Source organism: Oncorhynchus keta, chromosome 35 (assembly GCF_023373465.1).
Source record: "Oncorhynchus keta strain PuntledgeMale-10-30-2019 chromosome 35, Oket_V2, whole genome shotgun sequence".
NCBI classification, from domain to species: Eukaryota; Metazoa; Chordata; class Actinopteri; order Salmoniformes; family Salmonidae; genus Oncorhynchus; species Oncorhynchus keta.
In genome coordinates, this window is record NC_068455.1 from 57,441,191 (window position 1) to 57,458,293 (window position 17,103).

A 17,103-nucleotide genomic window follows, 5' to 3' on the forward strand; every position below is an offset into this window, starting at 1 on the left:
ATTTCGTATGTATTTCCTATTCAACAAAACTGTAGGAATAAGGCTTGAAATTACTTCTATGCTTTCGAAATATAGTATAATCAAATTATAATACGACTATAAGATTTCACCTTCCTTATGACTGTAAAATTCATATTTCTATGATTAGTGTTGGAGACTCCATATTTTCTAAAGGTCTATTTTAATTAAAATGTCTGCCCCCATCTCTGAATGTCTCACAGAGATCTAGCTTGGCTTCTTGAACTCATTAGGAACTCACCTTTCGTCTCATATTAATAAACTCAGCAAAAAAAGAAAGTCCTCTCACTGTCAACTGTGTTTATTTTCAGCAAACTTAACATGTGTAAATATTTGTATGAACATAAGATTCAACAACTGAGACATAAACTGAACAAGTTACACAGACATGTGACTAACAGAAATGTAATAATATGTCGCTGAACAAAGGGGTGGGGGGTCAAAATCAAAAGTAACCGTCAGTATCTGGTGTAGCCACCAGCTGCATTAAGTACCTCAGTGCATCTCCTCATGGACTGCACCAGATTTGGCAGTTCTTACTGTGAGATGTTACCCTACTCTTCCACCAAGGCACCTGCAAGTTCCCGGACATTTCTGGGGGGAATGGCCCTAGCCCTCACCCTCCGATCCAACAGGTCCCAGAAGTGCTCAATGGGATTGAGACCCGGGCTCTTCGCTGGCCATGGCAGAACGCTGACATTCCTGTCTTGCAGGAAATTACGCACAGAATGAGCAGTATGGCTGGTGGCATTGTCATGCTGGAGGGTCATGTCAGGATGAGCCTGCAGGAAGGGTACCACATGAGGGAGGAGGATTTCTTCGCTGTAACACACAGCATTGAGATTGCCTGCAATGACAACAAGCTCAGTCCGATGATGCTGTGACACTCCGCCCCAGACCTACGACGGACCCTCCACCTTCAAATCGATCCCGCTCCAGAGTACAGGCCTCGGTGTAACGCTAATTTTTTCAACGGTAAACGCGAATCCGACCATCATCCCTGGTGAGACAAAACCGCGACTCGTCAGTGAAGAGCACTTTTTGCCAGTCCTGTCTAGGTGCAGCGACGGTGGGTTTGTGCCCATAGGCAACGTTTTTTGCCGGTGATGTCTGGTGAGGACCTGCCTTTACAACAGGCCTACAAACCCTCAGTCCAGCCTCTCTCAGCCTATTGCGGACAGTCTGAGCACTGATGGAGGGATTGTGCGTTCCTGGTGTAACTCGGGCAGTTGTTGTCATCCTGTACCTGTCCCGCAGGTGTGATGTTCAGATGTACCGATCCTGTGCAGGTGTTGTTACACACGTGGTCTGCCACTGCGAGGACGATCAGCTGTCTGTCCTGTATCGCTGTCTTAGGCGTCTCACAGTACAGACATTGCAATATATTGCCCATGCCACATCTGCAGTCCTCATGCCTCCTTGCAGCATGCTTAAGGCACGTTCACGCAGATGAGCAGGGACCCTGGGCATCTTTCTTTTGGTGTTTTTCAGAGTCAGTAGAAAGGCCTCTAGTGTCCTAAGTTTTCATAACTGTGACCTTAATTGCCTACCGTCTGTAAGCTGTTAGTGTCTTAATGATTGTTCCACAGGTGCATGTTCATTAATTCTTTATGGTTCATTGAACAAACATGGGAAACAGTATTTAAACCCTTTACAATGAAGATCTGTGAAGTTATTTTGATTTTTACAAATTATCTTTGAAAGACAGTGTCCTGAAAAAGTACATTTCTTTGAGTTTGTCCATGTATGACAAACAAGTGTTTTTTGTTTAAAATCTATGAATTATTTTAGATGAATGGCTATAAATTGTTCCCTGAATGTGCTACCATGATGAAACCACTCTTTCCTGATGCGCTATGATTTAACGATTGCAGGCATGTGCTTTGTCAGTGGCTGTGATGTAGGGTTCAGCCAGAAGTTGACGGACAATTGGATGAGCAAATTAAATGGGAAGAGGGACATTCCAGCTTCAAGTGTTTCAGATTTCACATCCTACATCACACTGGCTCAGAAAATATACTCTGTGTGGGAACCAGGGCTCAATACAGTGTCCACAGATCGATTTATAAGCAAACATGTAAGTCAGAACCGGTACCAGAACCTCACAGGTCCCCTAAACAGGGTACTTTACATCTAAGAGATAATAATTAATGTTTGATTAACTATTGATTTAGAACCACAGAGAGTTACCACAGCCAGCAAAGAAAATAGGAGCTCCGTTCACTATTCCAGCTCCATTTCAATTTCAACGTCATCAAATCACCTACGCTTAGTCTAATACAGTGACAACTAAAAGATACCAAAAACGATTTAGTCCAATCAACGTAAGCTAAATGTGATGTGGCTGTCCATGGTACTGATTTATGTGCAAGTATAAAAAACATGTTGACTCACCCTACTTGTAGAAAAATGCATGCACAAATGCCAATGCCATCCTCCTCTCTTTCATGTTGCCGAAACAGTCTATGACTCTGTCATACAGTATACACTATTTGTTTTTGTTGTCCTAGGCTACCTGGATAAAGCTGGTTGCTCGCTAGCCTAACTTCCTTTCATGGGCAACAATGAGCTAGCTAGTTAACATTAGCTTACTTGCTACATCTAGCTACATATTGAACTTCCATCCTCTCAGGCCAGGGGCACAGTGTATGAAATGATGGTTGGATCAGAATCACCATTATAAGTCCAAATTCATATCTTCATCCATGGCTGATTTAGGAAAGGGTCAATTTTAGCTAGCTAGGCACCAGAGGACAACAACACAACAAGATGCAACAATTCAAGTTTTTCAATCAATGACGTTTGGCTTTTGATGTTATATGATTGGTGTGAAGCCAAATCCAAACTGTCTTCCCTTGGCACTTTTTGTTGTTGATGCACCAGGACCATTCACAGTTAAGCTCGCTCAGTTTAGCTCAACGCTGGTTGGCTATTATTATTTTATTTGTTTTAATTATCAAGGGAGGCCAAATGCTTACTGGCTTCCCTTGCATTCAATGCTACGGGTGGCAAAAAATGTCATACTCTTTTTGACAAGACAGCATCAGAGAAATGGGCAACACATACTGAGACAGAGGGGCGCTGTTTCACTCACTCGGATGCTTTCTCTGGTGAGATGCATTCAGCCTCTTGTGAATTGAAGAAAAATTATGAAACAGAGAGATGAAAGAAATTATTTCATTTTTTTCTTACTACATCTTTGGGGAAGCCAGGCTTCCCTTGGCTTCCATCAATACACGCCACTGGGGTCTTGAACAAGTGATCGACAATGGGACAGGTCAGGAAGCTAGAGCATGAAATGAAGCAATAGACAATGTGATCAATCTGTGCATAATAGCAAACAACATCAACCTGTGCATAATAGCAAATTACATCAACCTGTGCATGGTGAATAGCAAACGACAAAACAATAGACATCAGCAATACAATACAGTATTGGCACATATGGAACCCCATAGAACAACCTAGATTAACCTAATGATAATGAGCTAGCTGTGTATTTTACACATTAAAATCAGCCCAAGATTGGCCAACCATGACAAAAAATAAATCAGGTCAATCTCTTGGCCTGACAAATTAAATATTTGTTACGGCCAGTATCTTAGTAAAATCATGTTGTTATAGGTTTATATTACCCCAAGTATGCATTGTCTTCAAACAATTTTCTTAAACCCACTTTGGTCGCAATCAATCAAAAGGTTTGCTTTTTATACTTGGGTTTTGGACTGATTCATGGCCCATATAGCCCATCTCTCCAAATTGTCATTTGTGAGAAAATACAGGTAATTACTACTTGGCCTTTGTCTTATTAGAAGTCCTACTCGGTGACACCCAGAGAACACAATTCTGAATAATTACAAATTGCAACAGAAATGTTTTAATCAGTATTTATTTAAAGAAACAATTTGTGTAATCTCTACTCATTTGTGTTCTGTGGTTGTCACTGAGTAGACTGATAGACCATTTCATGTATCCACAATACATTGGTAAGGCTGTAAAGTGCAATGTGAATGTAAATACTCACGATAGTCTGACGGGAGGTTATTTCCCACAGTCAAAGTCCCGCAATAAGAACTACGATGCTAATATTTGTGTTATCTCTTCACAGTTGTCTAGTGTGGATGTTACTTAGTAAACCTATAGCCCATTTCATTGATCCACAATCCATAGGTAAGGCTTTACAGTGCAATATAAAGGTCAATACGCACAATAGGCTGAATGGGGAGGTGATTTGCGCTCATATTTGTGTAATCTCTTCACAGCTGTTTGCTGTGGGTGTCACTGAGTAGACTGATACTCAATTTAATTGATCCACATTCAATAGGTAAGGCTGTACAGTGAAATATAAGTATGACCCCAATTCTGAAGTATAATACATCCACAGTGCAATTTCAACTGATGTGACTTTTTTTTGTCAAAGTAACTAACTATTGTATTTGTTGAATTTATATAACAACATTCCAATCTTGTTTAGCATTGTCTGGTCCAAATATGTCATGGTTCCACTTGTTTGTATCCATTTGCATCACTTTCAATTACTTTTATTTTGAAGGGGAACCGCAAATTCAATTATTGTGGCTAGCCTCACATAGGTCTAGCTAGCTACTGTCCTTTGGATGTCGATAGTTACCCCAGCCACAAAGTGGCTATATCGTACAAATTCATGACAAAAAAAATGCTTTTGGTTTATTTAAAGTTAGGGTTATGCATAAGGTTAGCAGTGTGTTTAGGGGTAGGTTTACAATCTGATTTTAGGAAGATACATGAGCGGGATTAAGCCATAATTACGTCTTTGTGGCTGTGGTAATTAGGGACGACCCTGTCAAACAGTACAGACCAAAACTGCTTCTCCAATAGAAATCCCCGATCACACTTGTAGGCGATATCATGGCGACGTTGGCAAGCAAAGCCCATGCGTAAAAACACGTAATCGGGTCTAACGGTGGTCTGGCGCCGAACTGCCCATGTGCTGGCAGTCAAATCAACGACACTCCTATATAAAGTTGTTTTGACGAAAGTTATAACGTGCCAGTTTGGCACTTTCACGAGGTTTTAGTAACATGTTCAACTACTTAAGACATTGTCTCGAATCTAGGTTGTGCCTTTAGATTTCGAGAAAATCAGCAATCATTTTACACTTCTTTCATTGACTTCTCAAACACCAAACCCTGGCCTGGTCCGTTTCAGAAGCGTTCCCGATTAAGAAACTCTGTGACCCTGTACAGTCTTGGCCAAAAGTTTAGAGAATGACACAAATATTAATTTTCACAAAGTCTGCTGCCTCAGTTTGTATGATGGCAATTTGTATATACTCCAGAATGTTATGAAGAGTGATTAAATGAATTGCAATGTCCCTCTTTGCAATGCAAATGACAATCCCCTAAAAACATTTCCACTGCATTTCAGCCCTGCCACAAAAGGACCAGCTGACATCATGTCAGTGATTCTCTCGTTAACACAGGTGTAAGTGTTGACGAGGACAAGGCTGGAAATCACTCTGTCATGCTGATTGAGTTTGAATAACAGACTGAAAGCTTCAAAAGGGTGGTGCTTGGAATCATTGTTCTTCCTCTGTCAACCATGGTTACCTCCAAGGAAACATGTGCCGTCATCATTGCTTTGTACAAAAAGGGCTTCACAGGCAAGGATATTGCTGCCAGTAAGATTGCACCTAAATCAACCATTTATCGGACCATCAAGAACTTCAAGGAGAGTGGTTCAATTGTTGTGAAGAAGGCTTCATGGTGCCCAAGAAAGTCCAGCAAGCGCCAGGACCGTCTCCTAAAGTTGATTCAGCTGCGGGATCAGGGCACCACCAGTACGGAGCTTGTTTAGGAATGGCAGCAGGCAGGTGTGAGTGCATCTACACGCACAGTGAGGCGAAGACTTTTGGAGGATGGCCTGGTGTCAAGAAGGGCAGCAAAGAAACCACTTCTCTCCAGGAAAAACATCAGGGACAGACTGATATTCTGCAAAAGGTACAGGGATTGGACTGCTGAGGACTGGGGTGAAGTCATTTTCTCTGATGAATCCCTTTTACCATTGTTTAGGGCATCTGGAAAAAAGCTGGTCAGGAGAAGACAAGGTGAGCGCTACCATCAGTCCTGTGTCATGCCAACAGTAAAGCATCCCGAGACCATTCATGTGTGGGGTTGCTTCTCAGCCAAGGGTGTTGGCTCCCTCACAATTTTGCCTAAGAACACAGCCATGAATAAAGAATGGTACCAACACATTCTCCGAGAGCAACTTCTCCCAACCATCCAGGAACAGTTAGGTGATGAACAATGCCTTTTCCAGCATGATGGAGCACCTTGCCATAAGGCAAAAGTGATAACCAAGTGGCTCGGGGAATAAAACATCAATATTTTGGGTCCATGGCCAGGAAACTCCCCAGACCTTAATCCCATTGAGAACTTGTGGTCAATCCTCAAGAGGCAGGTGGACAACCAAAAACCCACAAATTCTGATACACTGCAAGCATTGATTATGCAAGAATGGGCTGCCATCAGTCAGGATGTGGCCCAGAAGTTAATTGACAGCATGCCAGGGTGGATTGCAGAGATCTTGAAAAAGAAGGGTCAACACTGCAAATATTGACTCTTTGCATCAACTTCATGTAATTGTCAATAAAAGCCTATGACACTTATGAAATACTTGTAATTATACTTCAGTATTCCATAGTAACATCTGACAAAAATATCTAAAGACACTGAAGCAGAAAACTGGAAATTAATATTTGTGTCATTCTCAAAACTTTTGGCCACGACTGTACTCCTCCTCCCTCGTCCTCCTTCTTCTTCTGTGAGGTTCTACAGCGGACTATATCCTATAATGTTACATTGTCGCCACCTACTGCGTGGGGTGAAGACTGAGAAAGGGAAATTGCTAAATGTTTTTTTTAATGTATTTAACCTTTATTTAACTAGGCAAGTCAATTAAGAACAAATACTTATTTACAATGACTATACCGGCCAAACCCTAACCCAGACAACGCTGGGGCAATTGTGCGCCGTCCTATGAGGCTCCCAATCACGGCCGGTTGTGACACAGCCAGGGTCTGTAGTGAAGCCTCTAGCACTGAGATGCAGTGCCTTAGACCGCTGCACCATTTGGTAGCCCAAATAGGGGGAAGAGTGAAGAACACTCATTTTCACCTGCACAATAAACACGACAAAATATATCCCTCAACTTTTTCAATTTTTTTTTTTTTTTTTTTAAACCTTTCATGATGAAAACATGTTTTGTTTTTCAGTAGGCACATTGTGAAACTGTCTGGTAATGCCTATGTATGAATCACATGGGTTCAGCATGGTCACTCCCACCGGTGCGCATTTGCAGTTTATTGCAGTTTTACACTTTAGCCGTGTGGGTTGCTATAGTTTCAGAGCATCGTTCTTGCAGATTTTCAGTACAGCACTGACTCTTTCTCAATTCCAAATGCATATTCTCTCTACTTCATGACTGCTTAAACGCCCAGTGCAGTTAACATTCTGATTTTGAGTTTCATGTCATTTTTGCACACACAAAAAAAACACTGTAAAAGTGAAAAATGTGATCTGTATGTCACAACACAAAGTAACTACCCACTGGGTACACCATATCATTTCAACGTGGAAATGTGGGTAATATTTGGTTGAGATGTTGATCATTGAAATTTCAACCTTTATTCACCACTTAAAAAGACAGCCAGAAGTTTGTTGAATTCCCATTGTGTTATCACTATCCTTTCAACCATCTAAAAGTACAGTTAAAACTTCAGATAGTTTGTACATATACAATAACTTAATGTGTCAGGGGCACAACTTTCACTGGGGAGCGGGGGGACATGTCTGAAATTGGACCATTTAGGACCATGTGAACGCCTTTGAGCAGTCCGGTAGGCTGTCTTTCCAGTGTCTGTGTTCTTTTGCCTGTCTTAATCTTTTCTTTTTATTGGCCAGTATTAGATATGGCTTTTTCTTTGCAATTCTGCCTAGAAGATTAGCATCCCGGTGTCGCATCTTCACTGTTGATGTTGAGACTGGTGTTTTGCGGGTACTATTTCATGAAGCTGCCCATTGTGGACTTGTGTGGTGTCTGTTTCTCAAACTAGACACTCTAATGTACTTGTCCTCTTGCTCAATTGTGCACCAGGGCCTCCCACTCCTCTTTCTATTCTGGTTAGAGCCAGTTTGCCCTGTTCTGTGAAGGTAGCAGTACACAGCGTTGTACAAGATCTTCAGTGTCTTGTCAATTTCTCACATGGAAGAGCCTTCATTTCTCAGAACAAGAATAGACTGACGAGTTTCAGAAGGAAGTTCTTTGTTTCTGGCCATTTTGAGCCTGTAATCGAACCCACAATTGCTGATCCTCCAGATTCTCAACTAGTCTAAAGAAGGACAGTTTTATTGCTTCTTTAATCAGGACAAACCGTTTTCAGCTGTGCTAACATAATTGAAAAAGGGTTTTCTAATGATCAATTAGCATGCTAAAATGATAAACTTGGATTAACTAACACAACGTGCCATTGGAACACAGGAATGTAGGTTCGTTATAATGGGCCTCTGTACGCCTATGTAGATCGTCCATAAAAATGCTGCAGTTTCCGGCTACAATAGTCATTTACAACATTAACAATGTCTATGGTGTATTTCTGATGAATTTGATGTTATTTTAATGGACAATTTAAAAAAAAAATTCTTTCAAAAACAAGGACATTTCTAGGTGACCCAAAACTTTTGAACGGCAGTGTATATATGGGGGATTGGAAATTATGCAGATAATTACATTGATGGAAGCCACAATATCTCTGCAATATTAAAGCTGATCTACCCCCAATTTTTATTTTTTATTTGATGTACCCCCCATTTCTAAAACCGAAGTTGTGCCCTTGTAATGTGTTATCACTGTGCTTCGTCTGATAACACAACTAAATTACCTGAGGTTTCATTAAAAGTACATGGTGCAAGTGATCAATGCTGTTTGAGATTTTACCTACAGATTATTATGTGACCTTTCCATGGTATCTTTGAACATGCACACTTTCTATGATTACATAAGAAGACATATATAGTTATAGTAACCAATGGTGTAAAGGTTTTAAGTAAAAATACTTTTAAGTACTAATTCATTTTTTTTTGGGGGGGGTGGTATCTGTACTTTACTATTTATAATTTCTACAACTTTTACTTTTACTCCACTACATTCCTAAAGAAACAATGTACTTTTTACTCCTTACATTTTCCCTGACACCCAAAACTACTCGTTACATTTTGAATGCTTAGCAGAGCAGGACAATTGTCTAATTCACTCACTCATTAAGATAACATCCCTGTTCTTCCTACTGCCTCTGATCTGGCAGACTCACTAAACACAAATGCTTAGTTTGTAAATTGTGTCTGAGTGTTGAACTGTTGAACTCTGGCTATCCGTAAATTATAGTAACCTCAAAGTGACCATGGATGTTTTAATCATTTTGAGGTTGATTAAATCAGACTAGTCAGACTAGTTTGCAATATAGCCTTAACTTTTATAGGCTATTTACTGTATCAGAAAAGTAATGAATGGTATTTGGTTGACAACTGAAACAGATATCAACATTTAAAGAATATAACTAAATCAAATCATTTAAAGTACATTTAAAGTTTGATTTGATTTAGTTCTATTCTTTAACTTAGATATTTGGTTGAGACGGAGGTATGAAGCCAACATATCAATTATTAATTTGTAGACACATCTCCATCTCAACCAAAAATCTAAGTTAAAGAATAGAACTAAATACAATAAAATCAAACTACACTTTAAATAAAGTTTTATTAGATTTAGTCCTATTCTATATTGCACAATAATGAGACTGATGCGCCAACAGGATCATCTACGACAAGCTCAATGTATCTTTATTGACAGAAAATTCAGAAAGCAATGGCCCATGCTCATTTTACACCCCATAACCTGGTCAAAAGCAAACAAAGACTGTCAAACTCATAGAGATCTTATTAAATTACTAGAGGGGCTATGTTATAAACCCTCAAAGTTCCAGAATGGGGCAAAATGGCAGCGATCTTGGTCAGGAATAAATCCAAAACCAGTCTAATTGGAATGAATGGCAGTAGAGTCAAAGGTGATGCATTTCCTGCTTTTGCTTAAGTAGGAACATAAAAGTAAGGCATGTGATGTGTCAGAAATTGCGTAATAAAATTATAGTCAACCTACAATATTGCCATATAATATAGTCATACAATAACAGTACTTGTTGCATTTACAACTTGTCTAAGTCCTATCATCAACTGACTGCAGCCAGTGTATGACTGTGGATTGACTGTATTGTTTGAATGGAATGTTGCCATACAGTTAATAAGAGCACTTCATGGAATCATTCCTCTAAAACTGGCTGGCTTGCTAGCTAACACACATACTGTGCAGATAAATTCATCACATTCATTATTATACATATTATCACAGCACTGGTAAACCATGGTTGACCAACTCCCTCACCAACATGGCTGACCTATGGACCATCATAAGAAGGTTATTTTACATTCTAGTATTCTAATTCCTAATTCTATGGTCAAACCTCTCTTAGCCATGGTTAGAATTAGGACTGTGTGTACAGGAATACTGATTGGGCCAGTTAAAATGCAGATGGAGGAGGGGGGGGATTTGTAATTAGGTTTATGCGACCAGGGAAGGGTGATTGATGGAGATAAATGACATCTATACAGTCATCACAGATCTGATCTGTCAGGATAGCCTTGGTTCAGACTTCTGAGGGGCAACTATGGGAGGAAACGGAGAGGTCCTTGTACAGCGCCCGGTCTAGATCCACATCCTGTCCCTGGACCTGGATCTTCTCCAGACAGCCCTTCAGGTACTGGATGCTACTGTAGGACACTCCATCATCTGAGAGCGGGAGGAACCACAGAAAGGGGGACGGGGGGGATGGAGAGAGGGGAAAAATAAACAACATTTCAAGATTCTACAGCATCCATATGTGTGTAGACGCCTGGTAGCTGTTAGCTGTAATTTAGGACAAATCTGGTACCTGTCAGAGGAGGCTGGTGGGAGGAGCGATAGGAGGACGGGCTCATTGTAATGGCTGGAATGGAATCAATGGAACGGAGTCAAACATGTGGTTTCCATGTGTTTGATGTCTTTGATACCATTCCATTTATTCCATTCCAGCCATTACAATGAACCTGTCCTCCTATAGATCCTTCCACCAGCCTCCTCTGGTACACGTGTCTCCTCAAAACACTTCAAGTATCTCCTCACAAATTCACCTGGAAGCCCCCCAAATGCAAGGATCATCCCCTCTTTCCAGCTTCTAGGAAAGTCAGGTATACTGTCGATCTCAAATGTTAGGTGCGTGTCATCGATGTCCATGTTCACTTGATTCTTCAACAGGGTTAGGGACAGTCTGCTGAAACTCTGTTCGGTGATGGTGTCACGCTTGAGGATGGTCAGTATGACTTTCTGCCGCATAAAAGTTGGAAAGCATGGATATACATCTGTATCAAATTTGTATTGCACTGGTCAAAGAACCATGATTACGAACTGTGATCGTGACAGTTTACATGCTGAAATCCAACATTCATATTGTCATTAAATTAGAATGGTGGGATTGGTACCTTTGGGTTATTGTTGACTTTCACTGTTACTGTGGGCAATTCCTGCCCAGGGGTGTTCAAGCTCAGAACTGTTCCTTCCATTTTAGTGGAGTCTCCATGGATGTCAATAGTAATCCCACCCTCCTCTGTCTGGTGGCCAGGGAGGTCTACAGATATGAATAAATCAATCCCAATATTTCAATATACAGATGTAGGATCTTAATTTGAGCCAGTTACAGTAGGAAAATAATCCTGCAGCAACAGGAAATATGAATTATTATATGGATTATAATTAATAGACATGTTGTAGGGGTTCATATATTTTGCAAGGGAAAATCAAGTGAAATTTCAAAGCGGAAATTACAAACTTCAGAGGCCTTTTACAACCTCAAATAGACTAGAAGGTTAACATTTCCTGCAACAGGGTGATCAAATTAAGATCCTACATCTGTATATACCTATCTCAACCCAACTACCTACCTCATCCCCATATTGTTTTTATTTACTTTTTTGCACACCAGTATTTCTACTTGCACATCATCTGCTCATCTATCACTCCAGTGTTAATTTGCTAAATTGCAATTACTTCGCTACTATGGCCTATTTATTGCCTTTCCTCCTTATGCCATTTGCACACACTTAATATAGACTTTTTCTATTGTGCAATTGACTGTACGTTTGTTCATTCCATGTGTAACTCTGTTGTTGTTTGTCTCACTGCTTTGCTTTATCTTGGCCAGGTCGCAGTTGTAAATGAGAACTTGTTCTCAACTGGCCTACCTGGTTAAATAAAGGTAAAATACAAATACGGACATATACAGGTAAATTGGGTAGACCTGGTACTGTTCAGGCTATGTGTGGCTTCACATACACCATCAGACTGTTCACTACACCATCAGACCTTCTTTGCAATGTAGTGCCTGTCTTTACAGAAGATAGAATAGGAATCAGCTGCTTCGCTTCAGTTAAAACTACAAAAGGATGCTGATTGGATCCAAGGCGAGTAGCGTTTTGTTGTTGGCTAATGATTTTGTTTGCTAATTTGTTCTTAGACAGTCAGCAGTCTTTATTGTATGTGCCCCACATTCGTTTCAATATATATGGACCTGTGGTGTTGAATGCAGCCAGTCCTGCGCCGGGGAAATAGCTCCCTGGCTGGATGTTCTGGTAGCAGGGCCAGGGCTCCCCAATCAACTCTGTCTCCCAGGGGGTGCTCAGGTTTAGCCAGTTCCCCTTCTGGATACATCCATCCATCTCTGGCTGGAACTGGAGACCACCCAGACACACAAGTACAGTATTAGGACCGTTTATACACACACACACTTACACACTTACCCCACCCCACACACACACGCATGCTCTCACACACACACCAATTTGTAAACGAGACCAGTCCATTTCCAAGTTCAGCTAATCAATCCCCGCTGACAACAAACGACAGACAGATAGCTCCAGCATACCGGGAGGAACAGCTTGTCCAGGCTGACCAGGATCCCCCCGAGGGCGAGGCGGATCTGGCCTGTCAGAACCTCCATGGTCTCTTTGGACTTCAGTCCCACCACCAACGCCTTCTGGCCGTCCACCTCCAGCACCACAAAATCCCCCTGGCTACTGATCTCCACCTACGGTACGCATAAAGAACCAGAAACAGCACCCTACATGTGTATCACAGAATAGAAATGTACCATGTCAGCCGTGAATAAAGCCTCAAATACATTTGATACACTAGTGTGTCAAGAATTGAAAGTGCTTTCTTTCACATTGCTATAGGCCTTCATCACAGCTCATTGCTCCTCATAACAGCCTCTATAAATGAATTCATAATGCATTACACACAGGTCTATTAGAAGTGACTGGGTCACACCTGATTTGACACCTAGACTTGCGTGCCAGGCTTCTATAGGTTACCCATAATGCAGAGTGAATGTCACCTGGCTTACCAGATGCCACTTGCCGTCGTTGACTTTGGGTCCCCCTTGCACACTGACGAGGATGTCTGCTTTCCCGATCTGCATCTCTGGGAGGCCGTTCCTGAGGATCAGGACAAACCAGTCCTCTCCCTCCCTGGTGTCCCCATAGAACACCACCCCCTCGGGGTCAAACGTCCGGAACTGGAACATGGACTTGATGCTGTAGACCAAAGACATGGGAAAGAAGTCTATCACAAGTCATTAATGTGTCTTCCTAGTTGCTACTTTGACTGACCGTTGCTTAGAGTGACTGTTTTGGTCGTTTCTCCTTGCCAAAATGGATGGTTAGCCAAATAGATGGTTAGTAAAAATGGATGGTTAGCAAAATGGATGGTTAGCCAAATAGATGGTTAGTAAAAATGGATGGTTAGTAAAATGGATGGTTTGTATGATAGAGCACAGAGATGTTGGAAGTATAATTTAAGGAAAGTTGGGCTCTCTTTGAGTAAGTAAAACATTCAGATTTTATGAAACTATGTTATGTATGCATGTAACCCATGCTTACACCTATCCAATCGTCTTTCAATCTTAAGAAAGGAAGGAAGGGTGCGTGTTAAAAATATTGGAATGTGGCCTAGTGCTGTTTTTTCCCCTCTCATGGTCATGTAAAGCAGACCGACCTTTTGACCTCTGTCAGGTTTTCTCTGGTCTGCATCAGGGGCCACCAGGTGCCTCGTTGTTGTTGGCCTAGGTTGATAGGGCCACTGCCCAATATCTCCTTCTGTGTGTCAAAACATGACACATGTTACAGTATGTACAATACAACACATGTTACAGTATGTACAATACAACACATGTTACAGTATGTACAGTACAACACATGTTACAGTATGCTCAATGTACTGCTCATTCATTCACACACACACCCCTAAGTTTCAATGTTGTCTTCTTACAGGCAGGGAATATGCACAGCACACCGCCACTCTTATGCTTGTGCATCTATTGAACATGATGCCAAATGTACGGAGAAATAGACATTTGAACATATGGTATTTTCCTTTGTACAATGAGTCATAAATATGTTAGTAAAGTGATACAGCAAAGTGTGGGTGAGCTCAAATCAGTGGAATAGATTTAGGGTGACCTGACATATTGTTTTTTTCCGCCCACAGACTACTGAGCAAAGTCCCCTCTCTTTCACTGCGCAATTCAAGTTCTCTGTGTTACTGTCAAGGTACTCTTGGTCAGATGTTTACATAGTCTGTCCTTGAGAGATTAAGGCAATACTACGACCAGTATTGTATATTTTCCCTTGGGCCAATCCAATGAGCATTTAATTATTTTATGTAACCTTTATTTAACTAGGCAAGTCAGTTAAAAACAAATTCTTATTTACAATGACATCCTACTGGGGAACAACTGCCTTATTCAGGGGCAGAACGACAGATTTGTACTTTGTCAGCTTGGGGATTTGATCTAGCAACCTTTCGGTTACTGGCCCAACACTCTAACCACTAGGCGACCCGTCGACCCCTAAATGAACCACGAAAATCCATTTAATGAGAAAAACTACCTTGGTTACATATTAAACATGTACAATGTCAGTGGTGAGAGAATTCTGACGTACCTTGGGGTGTCCGTTCGATTGTCCCTCAGCTCCCCATCCCAGCAAGGTGAGGCTTAAACCCAGCAGCAGTCCACCTGACAGGGTCTTTAACGAGCCCATTCTTCAGACCCCTGACCCTCAGTAGGCTTACCAGTGTCCAGAACCTCACAGCGGTTTGTCCACTCACTCTGAACTAGCCCTGAGGTACTAGTGGAGGGGCTAATGGTCTACTTCGACACTCTGACGCCTGTTTTGGAGCGAGCCAGAGCTACGTGGGCCCGCCAGAGACCAGAGGGCAAACATGTCGACATCGTCAGCGGCTATTGATTTCCTGGAAAGTTGTTGCTCGTTTGTGTCAAACTGTTTGGGAGAAATAAGAGGCGAGGCAAAGTGCAATGCAGAAAAGGAGAAATAGAGGCGAGGAGGCAAAAGAAAGCGAGAGGAATAAAAGTGAGGGGAAAGAGGGCAATAGTAACAGCAACAGAGCAAGCCAACAGAGTGCAGGACAAAATATTGCTGCGCTCATATGCTACCCAAGACCAACTTGTCAATATGTAGACTAAAGTGATTAACAGAGACTATAAAGAGAATACAGTACAAGAGATCCAGGCATGATTTTTATCAACTGATAATGAGATCTCAACGGATGAGTCCCCTCAACTATCTCTCTAGCGATGGGGAAACAGACAGCAGTGTATGCTCGGTGAGTGACCTTAGTCGACCGATGGTTGTTTACCAGCTCAACTGAGACTTTGACTATTTGCTGGGAGAGCAGTGACTAAGTGTGTATGCCTTAGCTTTGGCGTGTTGGAATGGCAGCATTCCTGTATGGCCATCTGAGGCTGCACTGTGCTTTTAGGAACGGTACAGAGTGCCCCTCCATTTACACCCTGCAACAATAGGAAAGCTATCACTGGACAAAGGTGTCCAAATATTTGATCTTATTGGTCTTATGTCACACTATGTCCTGACATCTTACTCTGACATCACCACCCAAGTTTTCACCAAACCTGAGAGGATTTCTTTAATACTCAAAAAAATACATTGTTATTAACTGTACATTTATGTGATACCTGCCGTTTCAACTATCTCTCTGTCCCGGACCTGCCGTTTCAACTCTCTCTCTGTCCCGGACCTGCCGTTTCAACTCTCTCTCTGTCCCGGACCTGCCGGGATAGCACTTTGTGACAACTGCTGACGTCAAAAGGGCTTTATAAAATACATTTGATTTATTGAAGTTTATTTAGTGATTAGCGGTTGAGACCACTTCCAGATCAGCACTGTTTTACTCCTGAAGTGCAAATCAAATGCTCTGATTAACATTTTGTGCCAGTCAGCTTGTGTCCTGTAACCAGACAGACAACCTGGATTCCATAGTTTACTGGAGAAGAGTCCAATGGTTTTACACTACAGGGATATCATTTGTAGCAGTTCCTTCTTGTGCCACCGAGTGTCACTCGTCAGAGAGGATTCAAACAAGAAAATGTTATTGGAAATTCACTTCTGACCTCAAGCAAAACCACCTCCTAGAAACCCTTTCCTTTCGCAGATTTAACACAATATCTCCCTCTAAAACTATGCATAATTATGATGAGCTTGTAGGGCATGGCTGTCCACCCAGCTTCCTGGAGATCTACTGTCCTGTCGGTTCAGTCCAACTCGCTTCCTGGAGATCTACTGTCCTGTAGGTTCAGTCCAACCCTCTTCCTGGAGATCTATTGTCTTGTAGGTTCAGTCCAACCCTCCTCCTGGAGATCTACTGTCTTGTAGGTTTAGTCCAACCCTCTTCCTGGAGATCTATTGTCTTGTAGGTTCAGTCCAACCCTCCTCCTGGAGATCTACTGTCTTGTAGGTTCAGTCCAACCCTCCTCCTGGAGATCTACTGTCTTGTAGGTTCAGTCTAACCCTCCCCCTGGAGATCTACTGTCTTGTAGGTTTAGTCCAACCCTCCTCCTGGAGATCTACTGTCTTGTAGGTTCAGTCT

General features: G+C 41.7%; 1 protein-coding gene across 1 annotated transcript; it reads right to left on the reverse strand.

Moving 5' to 3' along the window:
- Window positions 1-9,867: 9,867 nt before the first annotated feature.
- Window positions 9,868-15,369, reverse strand: shbg (sex hormone-binding globulin). Its single transcript, XM_035752974.2, has 8 exons — window positions 15,141-15,369; window positions 14,194-14,294; window positions 13,544-13,733; window positions 13,064-13,225; window positions 12,710-12,869; window positions 11,625-11,770; window positions 11,277-11,469; window positions 9,868-10,896 (listed from the first exon to the last, which is right to left on the reverse strand). The coding sequence occupies exons 1-8, from the start codon at window positions 15,237-15,239 to the stop codon at window positions 10,754-10,756; spliced, it is 1,194 nt and encodes a 397-aa protein (XP_035608867.1). The 5' UTR covers window positions 15,240-15,369; the 3' UTR covers window positions 9,868-10,753.
- Between the last annotated feature and the right edge of the window lie 1,734 nt (window positions 15,370-17,103).

What these genes read in the sequence shown, in the direction of transcription:
- shbg (XM_035752974.2), bottom strand. Translation starts at nt 15,239, where the DNA reads ATGGGCTCGTTAAAGACCCTGTCAGGTGGACTGCTGCTGGGTTTAAGC. An exon ending in AATCGAACGGACACCCCAAG is followed by an intron (nt 14,295 to 15,140) that starts GTACGTCAGAAT and finishes TTTGACACACAG; the next exon opens with AAGGAGATATTGGGCAGTGG. An exon ending in AAGTCAACAATAACCCAAAG is followed by an intron (nt 11,470 to 11,624) that starts GTACCAATCCCA and finishes TTTATGCGGCAG; the next exon opens with AAAGTCATACTGACCATCCT.